This window comes from Pyricularia oryzae, chromosome 1, assembly GCF_000002495.2.
Source record: "Pyricularia oryzae 70-15 chromosome 1, whole genome shotgun sequence".
NCBI lineage: Eukaryota > Fungi > Ascomycota > Sordariomycetes > Magnaporthales > Pyriculariaceae > Pyricularia > Pyricularia oryzae.
The window spans coordinates 7,171,023-7,196,241 of record NC_017844.1 but is presented as its reverse complement, the minus strand read 5'-3'; the positions used below and the strand labels follow the sequence as shown (position 1 = coordinate 7,196,241).

Here is a 25,219-nt window from a genome sequence, read left to right as displayed (position 1 = left end):
GGGTCAGCAAAAATCCATCTCAGCCTCGCAAGCGCATGCAAGTTGTCGAACCAAGACAAAATCAGATTGGCTGGAGTCTATAAACATCAAAACCCACCCTTCATGACTCCTCCCTCGTGCGTCCACAGCAATGTAAGCTATTTATTTTTGATGTCGTCTGACATTTATTTCTCTGACTGCAAAGATTATATTTCCGGCCAAGAAAAATCATATAGAAACTGATCCCAACACAAAAAAAAAATGGCAGATCAAATAAAGGCCGGCGACGTGACCATGTTCACGCCTCCAATCGTGCGCTCAGCAGCCGCGACGCTAAACAAGGCCCTCTTTACAAAAAAGTTCAACCTAGCTGCTGCGTCAGTGAGGGAAGCCACCAAGATTGCTTCGTACCGCAAGGCACTGGAGAAGAGTGGCGATGCTCTGCATGTGGAGAGAGTCTCGGTTGTACAAAATGACCCCGGTCAGAATCCTGCCACAAAGGGGAGGAAGTGTATTCTACTGAGGCCGGGCATCGAGGCTGCGGGTACGTAAGACGTGACAGTGTGCGTGTCTGTAGACCACAAAGTTCCTTTTTGCTGATATATGGTGATGAAATTTCACACAGTACCGGAAACCTGGGGGAATGTTGTCAGTGAAGGCGTCAAGACGGATGACTTGACTGTCATCCCTTACGAACTCACCCTAGACTATGACCATTGGACTGCTCGTAAGCAAGATTCAACCTTGACACTTCGTCTACCGAGGGAAGAAGCCAAAAAAAACTAACACACTTTTTAGACGAGGTCCTCAGCTCATTTCTGCCTATAGAATTTGCAGACGACATACAGTCATCCTTCAACTTTGCCGGTCACGTGGGTGAGTGATCATCTCCCTAGTTCGTATCTTACCCCTGAATCATATATCAAGATACTAAATGCCATACATCGTCCAGCCCACCTTAACCTCCGTGACCAGTTCCTCCCCTACAAGCAGGTTATTGGAGAGGTTCTCTGCGACAAGAACCCGGCCGTCCGCACCGTCATCAACAAGACGAGAAATGTCGGCGACACGTCCGAATTCCGTACCTTCCCGTACGAGGTTCTCGCTGGACCCGACGACCTCAATATCGTAGTCCGTGAGAACAACTGCACCTTCAAGTTGGACTATGCAAAGGTCTACTGGAACAGCAAGCTGGAGCCCGAGCACACTAGGATGGTCAAGGACTTCCAGCCCGGCGAGGTGGTGGCCGACGCCATGGCGGGCATTGGACCTTTTGCCGTGCCCGCAGGGAAGAAGGGCGTCTTTGTCTGGGCCAACGACAAGAACCCCGAAAGCTACAAATACTTGCAAGAAGCTATCACCATAAACAAGGTACAGTCTAAATTCTCTCATCAACTTCCCTGGTCTGGCACCACTTACTAATAGATATAAAAAGGTTGGATCTTTTGTTCGCCCATTCAACCAGGACGCCATAGAGTTCATCCGTGGTGCGGCGGACTCTGTACTGGCCGCCCACGCAGCAGGCGAAGGTGTCACGCTCCCTGCTCCCAAAGTCAAGCGCGCCGACCGTGACGCTGAAAAAGCGGCGGAGTCGCAAGAACAAACGGCTCCCAGGCCCAGAGTCATGGTCCCGCCGACGATATCGCACTACGTCATGAACCTCCCGGCGTCGGCGATATCCTTCCTCCCAGCGTACCGCGGCCTGTACCACGGCCACGAGAAGCTGTTTACGCCCCACACGACCACCCGCTTGCCCCTGATTCACGCTTACTGCTTCGACATGAAGAGCGACACGGACGAGCCGAAGCACTCGGTCGTGCAGAGGGTTGCCGCAGAGCTGGGCGTCGAGATGAAGCTCGGGGATCGGGATGGGGACAACGAGATTGAAGTCCTATACGTACGTGAGGTTGCGCCTAACAAGACCATGTACAGGGCCACCTTTAGGCTGCCAAAGGATATTGCATTTGCGGAGAGGGATTGAGGATTCAGGGATGCTTTGTCCTGATGCAGAGATATATTTGGTTTATAGGTGATGGAATAAAGTGCCACCAAAGCCATTCCTAAGGGTCTTCTATAATTATTCGGGAGCCAGGGGCCCCGAAGATGTCTGGACAATTGGTTCATCCAAGTATTATGTGATAGCATGGTGAGGGGATAGTGAGGTGAAGGAGGACGGCTCAAGTCGTTCGTCGGCAAGCAAACAAATTGCACCCGCAGGAAATTGCAGACCAACCTTTCTACCAACCTGACGTTTGTTTCTTCACGGAAGGTCCCCTTGTTATTCACCTTGCAAATCATCAAAGCCAACTGCGATTCTTTTCAGCTTTCCTGCTCCCACGTTTTTACGTCTTCAACGTCACGCTCACACATACAGTCCTATCATCTCTGCCATTTGAGGCTATCTAGGGTCGAATCTTGACGGAGAACCTGACAGACCCATCAGCAAATACGGCAGACATCTACCACTCAACATGGAAACCGAAGTCCTGGATACAATCACGGCGAAAGTCTTGTACGTCCTAAAGCAAACGAGACTCCCTCCCGAGTATCCCAACTTACCAACAAATAAACCGTTTGACCGCTAACCTCACATGCCCACTCTCCAGCGCCCAATACGAAACCACAAAGACCATCCGCACCAAGCCGCTCTGCAACGCCCTCTGCACAAAAATGCACACTGCCCCTCTGCGCTGCACCGGCTGCGGCGCGGCCACGTACTGCTCCAAGCGCTGCCAGCGCGCCGACTGGCCGCTGCACAAGAAGCTCTGCGCCTCGTACCGCCCGTTCCTGACCACCGCCAGCGCCGACCAGCGCAAGGAGTTCAAGGCCGGCATCATGTTCCCGGCCCACAAGCACACGAAACCCCACCTCGTCTGGATCAAGTTCCGTCCCCGCCTCGGCAGGGAGGAGGAGTGCGCTAGCCTCGTCACGAGGGGCCTCACCCGCTCAGTCGCGCTCAGCTTGGAGCGCGTCCCCGACGTCGCGCCGCTGCTCGGCATATCCGAGACGAGTGGCGCGCACGCCGTCATCGCAAGGAGCGGCAGCACCAGCGGCGCCGGGGCCGTGCTGTTCCACGTCGTGCCCAGGACGGAGCTGTGCCTTGCGCGCTGGGCCGACGTCGGCGGTCTACCCGCCAACGAGAGCATCCTCGACCTGCTTGTCACGGGAATGTCGCTGCACAAACATGATGGCCATGGTGTGTCGAGCCCCGCTCCCGGACCCAGCGAGGATGAGCAGCGCAACGCTGCCTACTTCCGCGGGCCGGTGATTGTGTACCGGCAGGCGGACTATGGAAACAAGGGGGAGGAGGCGGCGGCGGCGGCGGCGGCGAAGAGCGCCGTCGGCTTCACGACGATCCGGTTCGCTGTTGGTCAGGAGGCCGAGGACGTGACGCCGATCGATCTGCGGTGCGCGGTCGAGTCGATGGCGGCATGTCAGCGTACGAGGCCCGTCATGGACTTTGTTCCCATCTCACAGGCCCCGCAGAACAAGGCTCCGCGTGGTGGTGGTGGTCACGGGCACGAGAAGCGCGAGGACGAGCAGGAGGATGGCGCGGAGCAGAGCATCGTCAAGGAGAAGATAATGATAAAGAAGCGCAACAGCCACAGCTGCGAAAGGGTCCGGCGGCCCGAGGAGAGGATATGGAGTGCTTGGCAGTCAAAGTGCAAGGGCGCCGGCAAGACAGAGTGAGAGGCTAGTTTTGGGCCTTGAGAAGCGGCGACATGGTGCTTGTCACCAGGCACGATGACTTACTTCAGTCTGGCGAGCTCGTTTTCTTGCTTCTATCTATGAGGCTTCACACGATCTCGGCAAGATGTTCTGGCCCAAATCTGTTATTCTGACGAAGGCTTGACTAAACATGCCCTTGATGTGTTTCTTTTCAGGTCAGTCTTTCGAATATACAATACACGTCGACATCAGCGCAGCTGTTTGCTTTACTCTCCATATCTCTTGACATTACAAGGCAACCATTCACATATCAAGTCCCCAGACTATCTGTCCCATGTAGCAAATATGTCCACAAAGGTATGAAGCTACCCGCAAGTGCAGGGTAACCAGTAAAGCACAAGACCAGTTGCTCAAGCTTCATATTATACAGGGTAGCTAATATCTCCTTGTTAGCCTTTTTTTTTTTTTTTTTTTTTTTAGTTTGCCAAGATCGGCTGCACATTGTGGCTTCGATCCATCGACAACGTTTCCAAACTCTAGCCAGTTGCATATACGCAGCCCGATGGATAAGTGCCGCCAGCCGCGGAAGCCAAGCCGGTCTGACTTCACCCAGCTGAGGAGACCCAAAAAAAAGCGGCCCCAGGCCCGATTACATGCAGAAACTTCTTGTTAAACGACCCTAGCTTGGGGTGAAGTATACAGCAGTGAGGGGGTGGGAACACAGTAAATCTTGGAAGTCAATGGATTCAGAGGCATTAGAAAAAAAAAAGGTTCCTACCGGCCGCGGCCTTGTTATGTATTCCCCTGTCTAGATCGATATCTAGTCTTACATTGTCATGCGTTGATGCTTGACGATAAGGTACGAGAACAGAAGAAAACAAAATTACCACTCATTGTTATGGATGATCAAAGTTCTTTCTTACCCGGTGAAACGTGAATCCTTATCTCACCATTTTGAAGTTTTTTTTTTGTTATACTGTGATGAAGGGTTTGCTTCTTCGGATGAAAACAAAGGGACCCTTTGGGTTTTGCTCTGGTGGCGCCATAAACCACGGCACTGTCGCTCTCCCGAGACAGCTGGCAGAGACACAAGTTTCGCAAAAAGAGCAAAGCGAGTCAAAGATTGCCGAGAGATCTGGCTTTGACGGGCAAGGTGCCCCGGTGGCGCTTACGATATCCTTTTTTTCTGGTCCCTGAAAACATTGTGGCAAGTGCTTTGCTTTTCTATTTCTTTTGCCCGCTTTCTTTTTTTCTCTCTTCATTTGAAAAGTACATAATGACCGGCAGGCAAAATCAACGAGGTTGACCTGCATAAACACTCCGCGATCTTGTGGGTGTGGAGTTTATTTTTGGTTATACGAAGAAGAAAGGAATGACCACAGCAACAAAATTCCCATTGACAAAACTAATAGAATAAAATGCCGCGTGGCTGGTCCTGCACTTGTCAATGTAAAAGATTAAAAAAAAACACAGCAATGGTCATTTAAAAGAAAACTGGAGCCTCCCGCTTCCTTGCACGTGGGAGAAAAAGGACCGAGATAGCACAAACCAAGGAGAGGAGAAGAAAACGCCTTGTGTTCCCTGATCAACAATGCATGATCCGAGTTTGGATGGCGTTTTTTCTATTTATTTATTTTTATTTTATTTTATTCTTTTTGTGCGTATCTTCTTTGTCTGGTCAGTCTTGGGCCTTCAGCTTTCCCGGTTATGTTATGACTATCCACTGTTTTATCAAACCCAAATTGTGGTTCCGAATGCTCCCGCCCTTGTTGTCTAGGCCCGGCGGCGTCAGCATTAAACACTAGGCAGACGAGTCTAGGCCGGGAGATCAGCGGGCTTGGTAGGCAGAGAACGAGATGCAATGCGCATACACGAGGGAGTGTATGTATCTAAATTTGCAGAGAGAGAAAAAAAAAGTTCGGGATTTCTACTTTGGGTATCCCATCCCAAAAGCCCCTCCCCCAGTCATGGTTGAACAAGAGGAGAAGAAAAAAGGGACGGAAAACCCAGAGAGATGCGACAATGAAAATTGGAACATGTTTGATGCGATAGATAACAATCCTGCATGAGAAAGTGAAGCACGATTACCGTGTTGCTCCTGCCTCACAACTCGCTGAAGCGTGTTTGTGCTTATCAGCCCAGCGAGCGGGGTTGGGGGCTGTAAATGGGGAAGGGATGGAGAAGAAGGGCTAACGTGTTACACGACCGATTGTCTCCATTATCGGCCGCATACCTTATTCTGGATTAAAATAATTCCCTGGGACCTGATGGGCTCAAGATAACAACGGAACCATTGAATAATGTGTTTTGTATCAAGCGCCTGGAGGCATTGAGGTGTCTGGTTTATGACAATGCAGGAAAAGGAAGAGAGAAAGAGAAAAAGTCAGCAAAAGACGCCGCAAAGCCAGTCATTCCAGCCTCCCTGCGGGCGCTTAGGTACGAATTAAAATGACCGAGACCGAAGGGATACCTTAATGCAACCCATATACTGTGCAGTGTAAGATAGGACCGACCTAATGGTACATGAAATTTGATAAGCACGACCAGAAAAGTGACTCGAACAATTGAGCAACCAAGTCACCCTGCTAGGCTTGAGGAATCGCTCCCAGTCAGTAACCACGGCCGTACGGGGAGGATGCTTGACGTCACGGGTCCGCCGCCGAGGATAGACCCGGCCCGGCGTGGTTGCCGTTGGTGCGGCCGAAGACGTCCGAGGCCAAGTGGGACAAAGAGAAAGAAAAATAAAATAAAGGCCCCGGTACTTCTTTTTGCTTGGATAATAAGTTAGCCGCGGGCTGATGATACACGAGGTTGGTAAAAGCTTTGTCGGCCCGGCTTATCAAATTCTTTTCCCTTGTTGGCTGGGCTGGTTTTCTGGTGCCGCGCGACGAAACAAGTTTTAGACGGCTCTGTACAGCAGAAAAAAAAGTCAAAACGCAGCCACACAAGTACGTGGTAGGACGTTGCAGTCGTTTTCGCGATTTTTTTTTTCTTTCTGAATCTTTCAAAATGACTAATTGCCTAGGTATTCTCAGCAGGGGAAGGGAGAAAGCGACCGTTTCGTTGCATTAGTGGTGGTTTCTCTCCCTCTTCCTGTTCGCTGGAGGAGGTAGGTCTGCAAGCCAAGGCCTCTCTTTTCGTTTAGCTTCAGCACGATGACCTCACCAGCAAGACCTAGCACCCTGGCGGTAAATAACCGGAACTTGAGCTAGACCCATCAAAGATCAGCTCGGTCTAATATCTCGTAATACTTTGCTATGAGAAACAAAACCAAGACCATTCCGTCCAAACAGCCCCAGGAGATGCACTGCACATTTGGCTTGACTCTCGGATCCGGTCATGGACACGACCGCACTTCGGACGGAAGGGGAACCGCTCGCGGGTGCAAGTAGCTTGCTTGCTTTTTTTTTTTTTTTTTTTTTTTTTTTTTTTTTTTTGCTGCTTGATTGCTTGGCCTGGGCTTGCCTGTGCTTTGCGGCGGCAATGTCCACTCCAAAAAAGAACCACCACCAGGGACGATGATCGCCACGCACGCACGTACGCACACATGCATGGGATTGTCAGCGCATCGGCAGTCTAGACGCAGTCCAAATGCGCATCCTGCAATGCAATTGCAGGGGGGGACAGTAGGCAGATCGGGAGGCGTTGGTCAGGGCCAATGAACGAGTTTCCCTACACCTCATGTTTATTCGAGGGGTTGCCCTGTCGCTCAATCAATACCCTCTCGAGACGAGAACGACTTTTTTTGTCCGTTGTAGCCGTGGGCATGTTCCTTGATGGACATGGTAGACTTGGTGGACTTTGTCGGTTAATCCTCAATCGCCTATGGGTCGCCTCGCTCTGCTTACGTTGTTTTCTTCGCTCACGAGGTATCGCCACTGTCCTGCCACTGGGGAAACGAAGTTACAAAAGAAGTAAAAATAGTGGACTTTGCCTCGGCAGTGGCGCGGGGAGCCAGGCAAGCCAGGCAAGCCAGGCTAACTTTTCGGGCAGGGCGGACTGTTTTTTTTTATTTTTTTACAGGCAGTATCCATTCCTGCTGTGTCCGCATTTTCACGATTGACGAGCATGAATCCCTGAAATTGCTTAACGATTGAAACCCAACTCGCCAAGGATAAACCCAACGGCCAGGGGGCAGGAAAAAGAGCGGGCCAATGGATGTTGGTTTGGCTGTCAATTTTGGACGTGGCGGGATCTTGAATGAACCGTTTGCTTCAGGTGTATCGAGGAAAAGTCGCAGGCATAACTTTTTGCAAGAGATTTCATGGAATAGTCCGCCGGTATCGAAATCTTTTTTCTCTTAACCGCATCGGGGTAGTAGAGAAATGAAGTCGGAGGTGGTCACACCAAAGAAGACACACTAACGGGGACAAGTTCGGGTAAACTAGAACCACTGTGGCTCAAGACTAGAAGTATTCCAAACCGTCGGTCGGTGGGACGGCCGCGGGGTGGACAAATTGGAAACGGCCAGAAGCTCAAGGGTTGGTGGGTGCTTGGCACTCGAGAGGAAGATTAAAAAAAAAAATAAAGAAAAAAGAAAAGAAAGAAAGTCTAATTTCAGAATTGGATCTTTTGCCCGGTTCAATTTAGAGCCCTGACCCTGTCAAGGTAGCGTGGCCCTGGAGAGCGGAAAGTTCGGACACACCTTTGACACAGCCAAAAGTTCCGTTGCACAGATGGTACTTTTTGGCACGGCATTTCAACTCAATCCAACCTACGTATATTAATCGCAATCTCCCGAGAAACCATCACGCAAAGATGTAAACCGGTTTTTGGTTGTGCATTTGGCTTATTAGTGCGCAACAGTGCATCCGCAGCCTCCGATATTTTACACGACAGTCTGAGATGCGTTGTTTTTGGTCATCTATACTTGCAAACTCGGTAGAAGGATGGTTTAGCTAACCCAGCAATGGAGGGGTCGATGAACCATGGTGGTGGGTTGCATAGCAGATGAAAAAAAAAGAAGGTGGTTGCCTCAAAAGTGACCAGTCGTTTGCAAATGTGCGGATGGCGGCCGTCTGCCGTGGAGTCCCAATCCATTCGTGCAGTCTAGAACAGCGTTAACAAGCTGCATACTACGTCGTGGCGATGCACTATTACCACACACCCCCCTTTGGCTGTTAAACAATTGAATTCAATTCAATTCAATTGAGTGGGCCATCGGATGCCAATCCATCGTCCTATCTCTTCCGCGCGCTCGGAGATCTGCAGGTTGATTTCAGAAGGACCCTCCCTATAAGCATCAGTTGTCGATCCGAAGCAAAGCTCTGAGTGAGCTACACACTTGGCCGATACTGCGTACCTAGTTGGCTGACTATGCACATAGCTTGCACAACATACGATACAGCATAGCCTTGTGTCTTTTCAGTTTCCACTTTCAATACATATCATAGTGGTACTTGAGATACGACGTAGGTGTTACTGTTACTACATGATATGTAAACACCCACCTACCTATTATCTACCTATACTGTATGTTGATATACAGTTTGGTTTATAACTCTCGACCCTTGCAGAGCTTGCTTTTAATACCCTTGTGTGCCGCCACCAGCCTCCTTCTGTCGCATCTAGGCTAAAATCCGCGAAGGTGTGAAAGCGAGCCGCATGGATCGTCCGTGGGCTTGTGTGGTTCGTCCGTCAAAACATATGCCGTGCCAGGGGATTTGATCATCTTTGCAGGCATGGAGCCGGTATACAGCGTCGCGAAGCTTTGTTGTCCTCGACAAATAAACGCAGTTGGATAGGAATTGAATTTTGTCATATCAGGAAGAGGCCAGTCAAGCAATCTTTGAAGCCATCCCGGATTTGAAACCGAACTTGTGCTATCAAATAACATGGTCCGATGATCGTCACCTCAGCTAGCTGTTCATCATCCAGCCTCGTTCATGCCCTATGCTTTTGACAAGATCTGGCAAGTAGTAAGGGCAAGATACTACTGCGTAAGCTGTTAAAGACTATCTTTCGGACTATCGAAGTTTGACTTGTTTAAATCCCGCAGCCAGTTAGGGTTGCTATATGAATCACCACAATTTTTAGAGTCAAAGTTGAGGCGTTCTTGAAACGAATTGTCCGACCGGCCTCTGGAGCTGCCTTTCTTTCCTTGACAGTTTCGCTAGTTGGACATGTTATAATATGCCAAGCTAAAGAAAGCCCTGCCGAGACGCGGTGATGATGGTCCGAGGTCTACGACGTAATGAACTTATGTACAGAATGTTCCAAGCTGCAGAGGAATCAACGTGGTAGTTTTCGCTCGTGTTTTTAATCGGTTTGCACGCGCTATGGCGTGATTTTTGGAGTTTAGAACAAATGCGGCTGTGCAGGTCTGACAGCCCAAAAAAGAGTCGACGAATTGACGGTGTCAGAAAACTTAACTTCGTACATAAAAGTACTTGCCTACATGACAATGGCCTATTTCTAGTCCGTTTGAAGTCGGGATGAATCCGGTCCAATGAAGCTCTCACGCGGCCTAGGGCACGTCCGCCCGAGTCGACCTTCGGAAGATGTCGGGGTCGAAAGGGTGCGGGGTGCGGCGATAGCGACTGCTTGTGGGGGATGGTGCCTTTTTTTTTGTTTCTGGCTTGATTCTGTGCCGTCTCCGTGGCCGTACGGGACAAGTCATAGTCATTAGTTTCCCTCAAGGCTTTATCCTCCGGAAACTTGGCATTGCCGATGTTTTTATTTTATTTTTTATTCTTTTGTTATCACGCCAACGATGCATAGAAGGTGCTTTTTCCTGTGGAGATATGATGACGCCCAGCAAACGGGATTCTAGTTCTGGCTGCGAATAACGCCGAAACCGATTACAGCTACAAGCAAGCTATCAGCAGGTCGGGAGAAGGACGGATGATTATGGGACGGATTGAGGTGTTATTCATGAGACGGTTGATGCCTGGACGATTAGTGATGGATGGGATATAGCGAGCTCCTGGAAAGAGGGGTCAACTCCGAGGACCAAAGAGGGGAAAAGCCTAGCTCTTTAGACGAACATTCGTCTAGTCTACCTGGTCAGGTAAGGTACATTACATTGCCTCAACAACTGTCCCGTTCGAATTACTTTTAGAATAGATGGAGGTGTGGTGCGTTTTACATCAGAACCTTGGTTGCGGCATTTGAATGATTTGTACATTGTCAATAGTCTGGCATTGTGGACACATTTCTGTGATTGCGCTACATATGATCTGGATCGTGGTTTTTCCCCTTGAAACATATGCTTTTTACAATATCTCAGGGTCTTATTGTTGTTGTACTGTGTAGCTCTAGCTTGGATCTCCCCCACAGGCTTATGAAAAATAGCACTAGTGTGGGGGGGTTATGCTTCTGATCTCTTTTCTTGTTGGCTTCTTCTGCCAGTGACCAGCCATGAATGATGATAGCCTTTTTCAGCCCGTGGCGCTCTCATGACTTGTGTATGGTGATGCGCTGTTTTGTTGCCCTTCACCGCCCCCACCACCTTGTCCTGCTGGGTTTCTGTTGCGATCCTACAGTAGAAATCCTACGGAGTTGACGACCAGGAATAAAAAATTGGTGTTACCATCTTGCCATCCACCTGACCTCACATGATCGACCGACCTTCAGGGGCAAAGAGGACGATGACGGCGTAGATCTTTTTTGCTTCCCATTCCAAGCATTCTCGGGTGCCTACCTATCTCACGTTATTACCAGCTTAACTTCTCACGGCTGAATTCAAAACAAGATCACGAGAACAGCAGCTTGACCGGTCTGTTTGTCCAACATGGTGCCGCGGCCCCTTCTTCCGTGTGGCTTGTCTTAAACCATTGCCAACTCTTATTATCACAGCTAGGCCTATATATTTCCGTCCGGAAGAAAAAAAACGATCGGCAGGGTTTTGTTCTTCCATAGCGTCCCTCACCATTGACCCGTCCTTGTCCAACCACCAATTTCAAGGTGACAAGTGCGACTTGTTGCCCGAGCAAAAAAGAAAAGTAGCACCGCATCTGCATCCGCGCTTCACACGGCATCTTGTCCGAAGGAGACACAATTAGGACAACTCCGCAAACGTTACACAAACTAGCATATCGGTAAAAATTGTGTAGACGCGGGGGTTCCAAAGCAAATCTGACTGGGGCTCTGATTGTAAGAGGACAATGCTGCTGTGCCGCCGTCCGTTCGTTTCGCCTTTGGTATCTCGGCCCAGGTGCGTGCATCGTCTTTACTGTATTTTTCGATCGAATTGACATAGTCATAGATTTTCTAGGCGTCCGATATTTTCCTCGTATGTCGTCCGGCAACGATATATAGCCTGCCCTGCTTTTTATGTTTTATTTTTTATTCTGATCTCGTAGCTGTTTCTTCTCCTGGTAATGAATGAGCTCTTGCATTAGATTGATTTTACTCGATTTGGGGAAAAGGGTGGGGATCGATCAAGCACGGCGCGAGATGGCACACGCACGCACGCACTTATCTCTAGAGCGCTAGTCTGGTTACCCACCTCACGCACCCCCCGCTGCTATGCTCGTCCAACAGATCAAACAGTTGTTTGCCTTTGGGTTTGGATAACGTGCTTCCCCGGCTGCGTGCCTCCGCTCTGCTTGGCTTGGTCTCGGCGTCCATGCTGTTATTATTACACGGTGTGCTGCAGATTCAAGCTTCGAGCGAGCGACTCCAAATATTGGTACCGACCACTTCCTATCAATCCCTGGCGTTGCCCGCAATGAACCTCGAGTGGGTATCGTATCTATCTCTTCCCATAGCTCCCTTGAGCTGAAGCCTACTGCGAATTAAATTCAGCCAACAAACCTCACACGGTAAAGTCTGTGTGGTAGGAGAGGACCCCGGTTCTGGGGAACTGAGACAGCCGCCCATCCCATGCCTTCTCCCCACGTGAGTACTGTAAACGCTTTTTTGGGATAATTTACCACCTGAGGAATTGATTCGTATCAGCTTTGTTTGTATGATGGGCCTGCGCGGAATTAGGAAGTAGTGGCAGCAATGCGGCACAGAGACGCAGGCTAGAAGGAAATAGTAAAACAATAATTAAAACATCTGCCCACCGCAACGCTAATCGGGTCAGTAAACTCGATTACGAAAGAGCCCGGCTGGAGCATTCCAACCGCCCTGCCTCTCGCTGGCTTTTGCTCGCTGACTTGGTACAGCGGTCCTGTGCTGCCACGCACCACATCACACATCACGCATCACACACCCCCATTCACAGCCGGACGTTGCACACCTACACCTCTTTTTTTTCTCTGTGGCCTTGACCGACGTTGTACTGCGCGATGTCGCTTTGCCTTGGCCAATCCGTCTCGCGCATTCCTCTCACGCGTTCTCATTGACCAATTTGCATCCTTGTTTTGGGGTGGTGCTGTGCTTTGCGTGTAATTGTATGCGATTGACCCGCTCGTTCTTCTTTACATTCTTTTTTCCTCCCGCCAGTTATGAGAGTTATTCGTAGAAGCTAAGCTTGCATGTATGGTTCCTGTTCATAATCATAGTTTTCTAGAACTAGGAGCCTTGGCTTGGCCAAGACGCCATTGCTCTCAAATCTTGCGTGGTAAGCCCGGGAGTCTGCGTGCCTCTTTCCTCCCCCGCACCTGACTCGGCCAGTTTCCCTACTGCTCGCGCCCGTTATGCCCGTTTAGTTTTGGCTTTGGCCCTGTAATCCATCCTCAAACCGACGCAACATCCCTTCTTTTTATGGTTCGCAATTGTGACAGGAAGGGCCACCAAGATAGGGAGCGTCAGAAATGCACAACCAACCAAATCAAATCTGACTTTGGAACTTTGTAGGTGCCGTCCGGGGGAGACTCTGCAATCTCCACTGACAGGGTCAACCGCAATAAAAAAAAAGACACACCAAACTGTAACTTGCCTTACTCTGTCTGCAATAGTAACTCTATAATAGTACTGTACTTGTAGATCGCCCTTGGCTCCTTACGGCTACTCCCTGGGAGTTGGTCTAACACAAGAAACAAACCGACCAACCAACAAAGGCTTCGAAAAACAGCCGGCGTACCTAAACGTTACCTATCTACTTCAATGGTTTGATCTCTCTTATTTCCTCTTTCCTCTTTTGATGTAGCTACCCATCTTTATTTGGTCACTGGCCTGTGTCCTTGCCATTTCATGCATGCTGCTATCTGCATCTCAAAGTACAGTAGGTACCTCTTGGGGCAGGCTCTTATCATCATCTTATTTATTCATTCAATCAATTGAATCCCCGTCTGGATTCAACGCCATTTATTTCCTATCTTTCCCCCCCAAACTATATCTTTCCGTCGCATCACAGCAATCCTCATTTCCGGCGAGAATATCTGTGGTCTTTCAATCCATTCTTTCTTTCTTTTCTCTCTCTTGACGCTGCCTTTTTTGTGTGCTTCTTGCTCTCTTTTGGTTGCTTCTTCTTTTGCAACAGCAATTGTTCCCTAAAAAGTTCCAGGGCACTGGGTTCCAGGCACCCACAAACCCGGGCAAGCCGCCATCAAAACCCCACCACCCCCTTGCAACATTGCACGGACAGAGGGAAGAAGCTAGCCAGCCCGCCCTTGCGCCCAGACCCCAGCACACACCGGGAAACAGGGACCAACCTTCCGGACACCCCATCATCGTCACCGCCTTTGTCGTGGTGTAATAAGACCAAAAAAATTCCCTCCCGCCCCCCGGCCACCAAAAGTCACTCATTACCTCCCGACTGCACCCCACAAGAAACCCAAGAACATCCAGAACAAATCTTGGTGGAGCGCCTGGAGCAAACGAGACAGACCCCAGACCGGCGGTACCACACGCACCCGCACCGCACGGCTTTGGTTTTTTTTCTCCTCTCCTATACTATACCAACGCTCCCTCCCCATTTTCATCCGTCAATTCCCTTGACTCGACAAATCACGGTTTCCTATACCTAGGTATCTTTTGTGCACACGGCCAGAAACCAGAGAGATACTGCTTCTCTCATACATACCGACAGTGTGCCACCGACTCAACTCGACTCACCCACTCACCCACACGCACTCTATGAGGGGAAATAACACCGCTGCTGCACCCAATCAATCGCTCATGAGCAGCCAGCCAAGCTGCCGCACCTACCGCGCATGACGTTGCGACATTGCACGCAGCAATCCAACCTTTCAACCTCGCTCGCTCCCTTGGCTCGACCTTGCTCACCATGGCTGTCGTTCTGCAATCTGACGACAACAGTTATTTCCAGACTGGAGGTCTGAGGAGGTCACATTCACAACCCAAATTCGGCTCACAACATTCCTCAGCTCCCTTCCGCCAGTCCACCTCGGCCTCACACATAGCCGACTCATACAGCCACCACATGAAGCACTCGACATCACCCACGTCAGTGGCCATCTTCTCGGACTCGGAAGACGACACGGATTTCTCGCTACCCAACTATGCAAGCAGCACCAGCGTCACCACCGGCTACTCTTCCAGCGAACTGGACGACATGGAGGCACCATCAAGTCCAAGGACTGGCGATACGTCCAGCATAAACGACGACGATACAACCCCGACGGAGGACTCGTCGCACCCCATAACCCCGTCCGAACACGCCGATGATGACCTTACCATGAGTCATCGTCCTAAGCAGCACGTTGACTATCTCTCCCACAACTGGAGAGAAGAGGATATTTGGGAATCTTGGAAGTATGTTGTGGCCAGGCGGCAGGAGTATGGAAACTCGGCACGCCTGGAGAATGCTTCGTGGAGGACGTGGATGAAGGCAAAAAACAACTTGCCTACGGTATCCCCGGAATCTGTTAATTGGTGCGTACTTTAGTCGACAGCGATCCCCTCTCCCCTATGAAGCTCAGAAAGAGCGCTGTGTCCGTTCTAACTCGGGCACAGGCTCAAGGACTGTGACGTGACATGGTTGTATGGCCCTCTACAGATGGCCTCCAGCAGGTCCGACCCAGTCGAGATCTCACGCCGTCAGAGTGAGAGGCCCAAATCGACCACCACGGACAAGAAGCCTATCCTCAAAAAGCGAAGCATGTCGGAGGTTATGCTTCAGAGGTCGATATCGACGTCTTCTCTGGTCAGACAGGCAGCCGCTGCCGTGCAGGCACAACAAAAAGAAGGCGTGCTCAGGCCATCAGCCCGACCGAGGCTGGAAAGAGCAGCGACAGATTACATTACCTTGCCACTTTCTTCTAGGAATCTTAGCCCAGGAACTGCTGGGTCAAGTCACGCTGCTAGCAGTTCTTCATCCCGACTTGAGTCGCCCTCTGGCGAGAGAAAACACATACATTTCAAAGAGGAGGTCGAGCAGTATATAGCTCTTGATGTCAGGGGAGACGACGATGACAACATGTGTCCTGTAGATGACAGTGACTCGGAGAACGAAGCTCTCATGATGAGGCGTACCAAGATCAAGAAGAAGAGACCTGTTCTTCGTAGAACCGGAAGCTCGGGGGCTGAGAAGACTATTGCGCCATTACCTTCGACGACCCTCAAGTATACAGGCTGCGAGGGGGAGGACGATGCATCATCGGCCATGAGACACAGTTATCGGAGTCCGACATTGACACCCTCTTCGTCGCAGGAGACTTTGAGACCAACCAAACGGGGAGGCGATGAGTACGAGGAGGGCGATGAAACCTCCTGTTCTAAAACAAAGGGGAAGGGGAAGAAATCGGGTGGATTTTCATTCGCTTCCGACAGTGAGGACGACGAAAGTGACGATGACATGCCTACCATGGGCAAGGGCAAGGGCAACACACCCTCCACTGGCTCCGGACTGAAGCGCACGTCCTCGTCTAGTGGTCTCGCAAAGCGAACATCTTCATCAACCAACCTCGCTGCCGCCGCATCCTCCATGACCGAGTCGACAAGCAGCACTGGAGGAATGCGACGGACAGAATCCGGTATGTTAATGCCCTATGAGGAAGGGGACGACTCATGGGCGGCCCGGGATGGTGGACTTGTCGGACGGGTCATTGATACGTACAACACAGCACGAGATATTGCGCATGTCATTTGGAACGTTGGTTGGACAAAGTAGCCTTTTTGTCTATTACTGAGAGCGAAGTGTGCGGTGCGCATTTAAGGGAGATTGTATTGGTTACAAGGCCTGAGTCTAATATCGGCCCGGCCAAGTGTCGGAGACTTGCTTTCGAGGACGAGCTACAACCGGCATCTATTCATGGCTGGCACATCACCTATCACAACATTTCGGCAACAGCGAGGAAGTCAGGACACTGTGAATGGCAACCACGTCGCACAATATGTACTAGGTGGCAGTGTGGCCGACGATGGATGTGGGATTACACGACTATCCGCACCGAACATTCTCCAAGACATCGATCTTGTGGGACATGTTGACTGGCCCTAACGTCGGGATCCCCGCTCAGATCTACTCACCAGAAATCCCCAAAACGAACACCGCATTCACGAGTATCTTATCAACGACGAAACACCATATACTTGGCTTGTGGCAGGTCACACCAAGTCATGGTATTCGAAAAGCTCTCGAACCAACTTGATCAATCTCTGAGCACTTGCGTGCTATCGCACGAACTATCAAGACGATTCATAATCGACCCGAAGAGGTCATCCATCAAGCGAGCGACCTCCGGCTGTATGTTTTTTGTTTTACTATAATCGTGGGACGGATTCCTTCATTCAAGCTTAGGGCCATGGCTGTGGTGTTCCGGTCTTGTTTTCATTTTCAGAAGTTGTCGACATGATCAACTGTTTGTCTTTTTTTTCAACCATTTATGGGGCAACTAATGTTTTAGCCCTCACCTTATCTGTCATTTCCAAGACTTGTTCCGGAGGGGTTTCCACATTTAGGCGTTTCTTGTTCGGTTCTCGAGGGACGTGCAATACCCATTCCTATGCACAGGCACAATCAACGACCAAAGGTACCGGGGCGTCAGATGCATACAAAAAAAGTTTCTGTTTGTTCTGTTTTTATTTTGGGACTACGGGTCAAAAGTCACGGGGTATGTCTATTTTACTGGAACTTCTTGTGCCGTTGGTTTGCCCTTATGGGCAAAATGCGGGCGTTTTGAGGATTTATAGAGAACAAGCGTTGAGTAATACAGGGGTTGTTATGGAGAAGCGGGCCGGCGAATGAAAGAATGAGGAAGATGAGCAGTCAGATAGCGGAGCTGAAAGTCTGTATCTACCGGTAGCAAAGATGAACATGAGAGCTGGAGAAGTAGTCAAGTTCCCATTCTGAGCAGTGAAGATACACAAGATAAGGAGGCATCATCACCTCAAGTATCCTTTCTGTGCCCAATGTATATGTCCATTTGAACCATCAGCCACAGCGAAGCATTATGCAATGGTTAATTGGTATGTGTTCTTATTGAACAATTCCATATCATGTCAACATGGCGCTGTTTCAAACGGGTATTTTGTAATTAGGTTGTCTTGAATTACAAGTCAACCGTCTCTCTGCAGTCGATTGACCTGGTGCAGGGTAGATAGCATTATGTCATTAGTCGCCCTCCTGCAAACCCCTCGTTGCTAGGCGATAAGATAACAAAAAAAAAAGTTGGCGGAGTGAACTGTAACAAGGTCCCTCTATCGCGTCGGGTCGATTAACGTTAGGCACCCGGTGTACTTTCTGCTTTATACTGACGGACAAGAGGACGATAATTTCCAGAAAAACCTGCTACATCCAGATGAACTACCAGATAAGACGACAAACAAAACAGCTCGAAAGCACTACGACAACGGCACCCCCTCCGTGGGCCGCCCCGCGACGACAAATATAGAAAGGAATCGAGAAGCAAAACGTAGATCTAATAACGAAAAAAAAGAAAAAAGAAAAAAAAAGAGACATGGCGCCGACGAGACCACACAACAAGAAGGCCCGCAGCCGGCAAAAAAACCGAAGCGGCGCCGACAGCGCTAACAACGCACGGCGGACCAAGCAGCTGCTGGCGGAGGCGACGGCGCTCCTGGAGCAGGGAGACGTGACGTCGGCACTGCGGACGGCCAAGGATGCGGTCGAGGCAGCACCGGAGCGCCTCGAGGCCGAGGCCCGCACGCTCCTAGGCGAGGTCTTGCTCGAGGTTGGCGACGGCGAGGCGGCCAGGACGCAGCTCCTCCAGGCCGCCGAGGTGGACGTCGAAGAGGACGCGGGTGAGTGGTGGGATGCGCTCATCCAGGGCGGCGGTGCAGGCACAGGAGGGGTCAACCTGGGCGCCAGGGCCGAAAAATACCTCTGGCTCGCGCAGCTGAGCGAGGATGGCGGCGCGGACTCGGTCAGGTGGCTGGAGCGCGGGGCCGGGGTGCTGCGGGCCGCGCTGGCGAGGGTAGAGGAGCGGGCAGTAGCGGCGGGCCTGACGGACAGGCAAAAGACACTGGTCGACGAGGCAAGGAGGGACCTTAACAGGCGGCTGAGCAGCGCGCTCTGCGCCGTGGCAGAGGTTTACATGACGGACCTGAGCTGGGAGACTGACGCGGAGCAGCGGTGCGAGGCGCTCATCACCGAGGCCACCATGCTGGCTCCCGACCTGGCCGACGCGTGGCAGACGGTTGCAAATGTCAGGATATCGCAGGGCAAGCCGGACGAGGCGCGTACGGCGCTCACGCGAAGCATGGACCCCTGGTGGTCGGGCGAGGATGACGCTGCCGTCCCGCCGTTCCCAACCAGGGTCAGCTTGGTGAGGCTGCTGCTCGAGGTCGAGTGGGAGGATAGGGCTATCGAGGTCACGGAGCGGCTAATCAAGGAGGATGATTCGAGCGTTGAGGTGCTGTACCTTGGTGGCTTTGGGCAGTTCCTTATCGGGGAGAAGCTCAAGGCCGCTGCCAAGGATGGTGTCGAGGACGACTGGAAGACCATCTGGGCGTCGGCTAGGCGGTGGCTGAAGCAGTGCTTGACGCTGTTTGCGGCGCAAGAATACGAGGATGACCGGCTAGGCCAGCATGCGCAGGAGCTTCTGGGCACGCTCAACAAGGAGCTGGGAGAGGCGGCGGATGATGATGACGACGACGAAGATGATGGCTGGGAAGATGATGAAGACGACGAGGAGGGAGATGGAGATAAGGTCATGGGTTGAGATGAGAGTCGCCTCATTGCCCAACCTGGTGGACAGTTCACATTAGGCTCTTCAAAGTTCTTGCCCATACTGGACTTTGCCATGGAAATGCCAAAATCGATTCGCGTTGGAGTTGAGGGACGTTTAAAAAAAAGGCTGACCATTCGACCGTCGTTGTGTTATCAGCAGCCCATAATAGAGACATAGGGGCCAAACAAATGCTTGCGATGGCTACCAGATTTGAGCGTCATGAGTGTTCTGACAACATAAAAAAAGGACACAGCTGAAATCATATCGGGCCCAACCCATAAAACGCCTTTTCCACATGCAATTCCTACTAGAAACAGTCTTCCCCACACCCCATCATGCAGCGACCTTGAGCTTCTCCACCTCAGCCACAGGCGCATCGTCGTCGTCGTCATCCTCGACAACCTTGCCGACCAAGCCCTGCTGCCACAGCTGCTTCCCCGTCAGCTTGACAGGCTCCTTGACCTTTTGCTTCTTGAGCTCGGCCAGCCTCTCCTCCTCCTCGCGCAGCCTCTGCTCCTCCATCTCCTTCAGGAACCCTGCCCTCCAGCGCATGAACGACTCGGGGTTGACGGGCTCGCCGTGGAACTTTTTGTTCTCCTCACGCTCGGCCGCCAGCGCCGCCTCCTCCTGCTCGCGGGCCTTGGCCTCGCGACGGTCGACGACCAGCTGCTCCGCCGCCTCCTTGAGCGCCGACACCACCGTGAACACCATGGCCATGCCCAGGTTTTCGTTGATGGTCTCCTCGACTCCCGCAAGCAGCGTCTCCTTGTCGTCTGATACGTTGAAGTAGGGATGCGATGAGGTGCTGTTTTGCGGCGCGGCGAGGTCGAGCCTCGGAGCTACGTCTGGGTACGCCTCTGGGTACTGGACTGTCAGGAGCATCACGGGCGGTTCGGACTCGGTGTCATCTTCGGGGATGTCAAGGGTTATTGATATGCGGAACTCGGTTTCGGTTATGTCTGTAGTGGCGTGGAGAGACAGGCTTTCCGGTCAGCGCATCCCTTTTGGAGTAGTCTTGCAAGTCGACCGACGCCTTGCGATGGACGGGAAGCTTACCTGTGATTTCATCGGGAAAAATTGATTCGAGGACTTCCCTCTCTTCTATTTGGTCTTCGCGCCCCATTGTGGCTTTTTTTTTATGTATTTGCTTCAATGTCCAAGTCTATCGAGTGCTTGTATTGGAACTTCGCATACTTTATCGTACTGTTGCGAGGATGTTCTACGTATATGCAACCTACCCCCGACGTCAATGTCGGTAGCTCTCCGCGCGCGGTGCCAACGCGAGGGGCAGCCAATGGCGGGGCAGTGGGGTCGCCAAGGTCCAATTCTCTTTCACCGCCCACCATAATAGGCAAGGGTCTTTTCTTATCGCCGTTGCCGATAACAAAAAAAATTCCTAGGCTGCTTGCGACCCTTTTCGAATTGGCGCCCGGGTCTTGGGAGCGACAGTGAGAGGAAAGAGGAAGGAAAAGGCACTCAGGAAAACCCGCCAATTCAAAAGGTCGGTTCTGAGGCTTCTCGGTACCCCACAATCAAAATGGCCACCAAAAGCGTAAAGCTGGGCGACAAGAGGAAAAGTTCCTCGTCCGACAAGCCCCCCAAGTCGGAGAAGCCTACGAAAAAGGCGCGGTCGGACAAGGAGACTTCGGCCCCAGCCAAGCAGCGAATCGCATCAAGCAGAAAGGCATTTGAAGCCGAGGGTGACCTGTCGGATGAGGACGACTTTGACGGTCTATCATCAGAGGATGAGGAGGACGGTGGTGCCGATTTGAAGTCGGAGGATGACCACAAGCACAAGAAGGCCAAGCTGAGCTCGGGGACTTCTGACGGCAAAACGTTTGAACGCGGTAGGTTATGCTGTATTGCGGCTTTTGTCAGACTGCAAACCCCCGCATCCCGCTGTCATACTAACGCTTGCTCAGGTCAAACTTCGAGAGAATCACATGCGCTCCAGAAGCAACTCGCCCAAGAGCGCAAGGCCGCCAAGCCCCTGGCCGACGAACTCGCCCGCACCAAGAAGCTCTGGGAGCGCCTGCGACGCAAATCACACGTGCCCAAGGAGGAGCGCCAGGGTCTCGTCGACGAGCTTTTCACCATTGTCACCGGGCGCGTCAGGGACTTTGTGCTCAAGCACGATGCCGTGCGCGCCGTGCAGACAGCCATCAAGTATGCCACCATGGCCCAGCGGAGAGAGATTGCCCAGGAGCTCAAGGGAACCTTTGCACAGCTGGCCGAGAGCAGGTACGCCAAGTTCCTGATCGGCAAGCTGCTTGGTCACCAGGACGACGAGGTTCGGGATCTCATCGTCCCCGAGTTCTACGGAAAGGTCAAGAAGCTCATCAACCACCCCGAGGCTTCGTGGATTCTCGACGATATATATCGAGGTGTGGCCACAAAGGAGCAGAAGGACATCCTTTTGAGGGAGTGGTATGGTACCGAGTTTGCTCTCTTCAAGCCTGAAAACGGAGAGGCCGTCACGGCAGATCTGCCCAAGATCTTGAAGAACGAGCCGAGCAAGCGAGGGCCGATTCTCAAGTACCTCTTTGGGATGATCAACAATTTGATCCAGAAGCAGATGACTGGCTTCACCATGCTGCATGATGCCATGCTGCAGTACTTCCTCTGCCTACCTCCCGACACGGAGGAGCACAAGGAGTTTGTGGAGATTATCAAGGCCGACGACAACGGTGATTTGCTCAAGAACTTGGCATTCACCAGGTCTGGAGCCAGGCTCGTGTGTCTTCTTCTAGCATATGGCGGTGCCAAGGACAGGAAACAGATCCTCAAGACCTACAAGGACACCTTTGAGCTCATGTGCGGCGACCGGAACGCTCACGCTGTTATATTAACCGCCTTTGACGTGATTGACGATACCGTCTTGACAAGTAAATCCATACTCCCCGAGATATTGGGCAAGAGTGAGGATAAGGAGGCAGAAAACGTGTTTTTCTGTGTCAACAACCCGAATGCCAGGATTGTGATTCGCTACCCGTTCGAGGGCACTTCCAAGTCACTGTTCCCACCAAGTCACTGGTCGGACCTTGGTCTGCTGAAGGAGGTACACGCTATTCGCAAAAACACCTCCAAGAAGGACCCTGAAGTCCGTCGCAAGGAGATCGTTGCGGCCATGTCGCCTGCACTTTTGAGGGTCATTGCCTCGTCTGCAAAAGACATCATGTCCACATCATTTGGATGCCAAATGATCACCGAGGTTCTCTTGTCTGCTGTTGGCGACAAGACCGAGGCGCTCAATGCAGTGGCGGCCACAGCGGAGGGTGATCCCAACCAAGAACCCGAGGAGAACCCTGACAGCCTCGCCCCGCCGAGGCCACACCCCGCACGTGACCCCTTTGCCGCCAGAATGTACAAAACGCTGGTGTCAGGTGGCCACTACGACAAAGCCTCTGGAAAGGTCAAGGCCGCGGACCCACCTCTGAACTTTGCGAATACGCTGTACGACGTGATTAAGAGCCACATCGTTGCGTGGGCAACGGGACCCGGGTCGTTTGTGCCCGTGGGTCTGCTTGAGGCTGAGGATTTCGAGCCTCGCAAGGCGGAGCTGGTCAAGACGCTCAAGAAGAACAAGAAGCTTTTGGAGAAGGCTTCGATAGAAGAGACGGCCGAGCAAAAGGCCAAGAGGGAGGCGCTGGCTGCGGTCGATTCGGAGGAGGGCCAGGAGGTGGACAAGGCGGCGGCTAGGAAAGGGAGGAAGGACAAGAGGAAGGGTGCCAAAAAGGAATTGCTTGTCGGAAATGCGGGTGCCAAGATTTTGTTGGAGAAGCTCTAGAGAGGTAGTTCCTGTTTTTTAATGAGCGTGCATACCTAGCTCCTTGAATATTTTGCACAAAGTATGAAATATTATCACCAGGAGGTTTCCAATGAAATGGCGTTTGATCTTGTAAGGCCATGGTGTGTTGCAGTCTTTTGGTTTAGTTTTGTCTGTGACCATGTGCCATGGTGGTGGTGGACAGTAGCCAGTGTTTCTTCGCTGCCAATTTATGGGCTTCTTTGACGTCCAATCGATTCGAAAGTTTGAGGAGACATTTCTTAGGCATTAGATCTTTCGTTTGATGATAAACAATTGTTGTCTTTGTCAAAAGGTAATATTTTGCACATTTTGTGGTGACAACCAATGCTGCATCAACAATGAATTACACTCGTAACCATGAACAAATCCCATGTCAATATCCGTAGCCGGCAATCATTTCCACTGAAACACAAATCCTACAGGATATTTTACGTCGGTGAGTATTATACCGCTTTGACATTTACTACATTTTAGTCCTTTTCTATCCGGGCGTGTATGAGATGTATTTCGCGATATGGGCAAGATGTAGGAGAAGCACGGCAACCGAATAACCAAATCTTGTTGACAAAAGGCCGCCATCAACGCCAAAGTCTTCTAGCAACCTGATCCGATGGCCTGTTAATATATATCACATATCTTATACCGTGTTATGATCCAATTAGAATGTTATGCTACCTTGCAAATCCTCGACACTCAAGATATCTTGGCAGGATCGCTCTAGTCCGGGCCCCCTTTTTCCGGACTTTCCAGCCGAGAAGCTACCAAAGGGATATTTCAACCAAGGTATCTGATAGCTCGATGTCCCAGTACGGCTACAGCTCGGTAGATTGGATCAATACGGTAGCTTGTTCCAAGAGACACAAGTGTAGCAGTTACACGAACGTCTTTTGCCTTCATAATAATCAGCTACTAATGTTCCCTCTCTACGAAGGATGTGGTCGAAATGAAGAATTCAAGGCAAAAAAGAAGTCACATGTCAGCAATTTTGGGTTTTGAATGTCCGCCCGGATGTGCATGGAAGCTTTTCCCATGTCGGTGTCTAGGTAGTTAGGTAGGTAGTTTATGTATCCCTCCAAGTCTTGCTCAGCGCCAAGGAGGTACGCCCGGGGAAATTTGGAAAAAAAAAAGAAGCAGCACTAAATGACACTCAATATTTTCGTAAACATGGTTACATCAAGACTAGAGCTGACGTGGAAGGGACGATTTTTTGTATTTTTCCAATCCAAGAAAAAACACATGTGATCGCCACTTACTACACGTCTAGTCCCTCTCCGGCCAGCTTGCCTTTGTCGCGATGGAATTTTCTGGCATTTCTCCCATCGCTGCCAGCACTTTATCCGAGGAAAGGAGGATAGAGAAAGACAAACCGAGAATATTCTTGGGTTTGCCCTTCATCTCCCTATTATTGTGCTTCCAAAAAAAATACAGACTCGTCCTAGAAATGTGGCGGTTATCCAATCCTTCCTCCCAGTCCGACACGACATTGCAATAAAAAAAAACAATAAACAAACAGAGTTCCTACTATGGTCTGCAATCCCATTAGTGTTGGGCGTCTTGCTCATTTGCCACAAGTTGCGGGAATCGTTTTTGAGTTTCTTGACCCGGCGGTCACCATAGGTGCAGAAGTTGTACATATTTTGCGGTATAAACAATCATTGCCCGCAGGAAACTATGTGAAGGAGCGAGCAAGACTAAGAAAAAATAGTCAAAGAATTCAGCATTATGCTGGTGGCTGGTAATGCAAGCATCGTGGATTTCTGAACCGATTCGGGAAGAA

The 25,219-nt window shown here is 51.0% G+C and overlaps 8 protein-coding genes across 8 annotated transcripts; 5 read left to right on the top strand and 3 right to left on the bottom strand.

Annotated features, from left to right (window-relative positions):
• Window positions 1-54: 54 nt before the first annotated feature.
• On the top strand, window positions 55-2,302 carry MGG_04562 (tRNA (guanine-N(1)-)-methyltransferase). Its single transcript, XM_003710870.1, has 5 exons — window positions 55-523; window positions 605-706; window positions 778-855; window positions 932-1,350; window positions 1,415-2,302. The coding sequence occupies exons 1-5, from the start codon at window positions 241-243 to the stop codon at window positions 1,958-1,960; spliced, it is 1,428 nt and encodes a 475-aa protein (XP_003710918.1). The 5' UTR covers window positions 55-240; the 3' UTR covers window positions 1,961-2,302.
• Window positions 2,303-2,335: 33 nt separating this feature from the next.
• Window positions 2,336-3,670, top strand: MGG_04563 (uncharacterized protein). The gene is made up of 2 exons (XM_003710869.1): window positions 2,336-2,491; window positions 2,586-3,670. The coding sequence occupies exons 1-2, from the start codon at window positions 2,451-2,453 to the stop codon at window positions 3,667-3,669; spliced, it is 1,125 nt and encodes a 374-aa protein (XP_003710917.1). The 5' UTR covers window positions 2,336-2,450; the 3' UTR covers window position 3,670.
• A 4,515-nt stretch (window positions 3,671-8,185) lies between these two features.
• Window positions 8,186-8,688, bottom strand: MGG_16516 (uncharacterized protein; the record flags this gene model as incomplete). Its single annotated transcript, XM_003710868.1, has 3 exons — window positions 8,186-8,293; window positions 8,367-8,488; window positions 8,552-8,688. The coding sequence occupies 3 exons, from the start codon at window positions 8,686-8,688 to the stop codon at window positions 8,235-8,237; spliced, it is 318 nt and encodes a 105-aa protein (XP_003710916.1). The 3' UTR covers window positions 8,186-8,234.
• A 2,988-nt stretch (window positions 8,689-11,676) lies between these two features.
• MGG_16515 (uncharacterized protein) lies at window positions 11,677-12,794 on the bottom strand (the record flags this gene model as incomplete). Its single annotated transcript, XM_003710867.1, has 4 exons — window positions 11,677-11,821; window positions 12,107-12,220; window positions 12,406-12,527; window positions 12,783-12,794. 4 exons carry the CDS (start codon window positions 12,792-12,794, stop codon window positions 11,677-11,679), a joined length of 393 nt encoding a protein of 130 aa, XP_003710915.1.
• Window positions 12,795-14,283: 1,489 nt separating this feature from the next.
• On the top strand, window positions 14,284-17,798 carry MGG_04564 (uncharacterized protein). Its single transcript, XM_003710866.1, has 3 exons — window positions 14,284-15,375; window positions 15,457-16,475; window positions 16,566-17,798. Exons 1-3 carry the CDS (start codon window positions 14,768-14,770, stop codon window positions 16,610-16,612), a joined length of 1,674 nt encoding a protein of 557 aa, XP_003710914.1. The 5' UTR covers window positions 14,284-14,767; the 3' UTR covers window positions 16,613-17,798.
• A 603-nt stretch (window positions 17,799-18,401) lies between these two features.
• MGG_04565 (TPR domain-containing protein) lies at window positions 18,402-19,625 on the top strand (the record flags this gene model as incomplete). The annotated part of the gene is made up of 2 exons (XM_003710865.1): window positions 18,402-18,705; window positions 18,751-19,625. 2 exons carry the CDS (start codon window positions 18,402-18,404, stop codon window positions 19,623-19,625), a joined length of 1,179 nt encoding a protein of 392 aa, XP_003710913.1.
• Window positions 19,626-19,655: 30 nt separating this feature from the next.
• MGG_04566 (RWD domain-containing protein) lies at window positions 19,656-20,877 on the bottom strand. The gene is made up of 2 exons (XM_003710864.1): window positions 20,691-20,877; window positions 19,656-20,593 (listed from the first exon to the last, which is right to left on the bottom strand). Exons 1-2 carry the CDS (start codon window positions 20,755-20,757, stop codon window positions 19,968-19,970), a joined length of 693 nt encoding a protein of 230 aa, XP_003710912.1. The 5' UTR covers window positions 20,758-20,877; the 3' UTR covers window positions 19,656-19,967.
• Window positions 20,878-21,049: 172 nt separating this feature from the next.
• On the top strand, window positions 21,050-23,533 carry MGG_13803 (uncharacterized protein). Its single transcript, XM_003710863.1, has 2 exons — window positions 21,050-21,481; window positions 21,557-23,533. Exons 1-2 carry the CDS (start codon window positions 21,172-21,174, stop codon window positions 23,419-23,421), a joined length of 2,175 nt encoding a protein of 724 aa, XP_003710911.1. The 5' UTR covers window positions 21,050-21,171; the 3' UTR covers window positions 23,422-23,533.
• The last annotated feature ends 1,686 nt before the right edge of the window (window positions 23,534-25,219 follow it).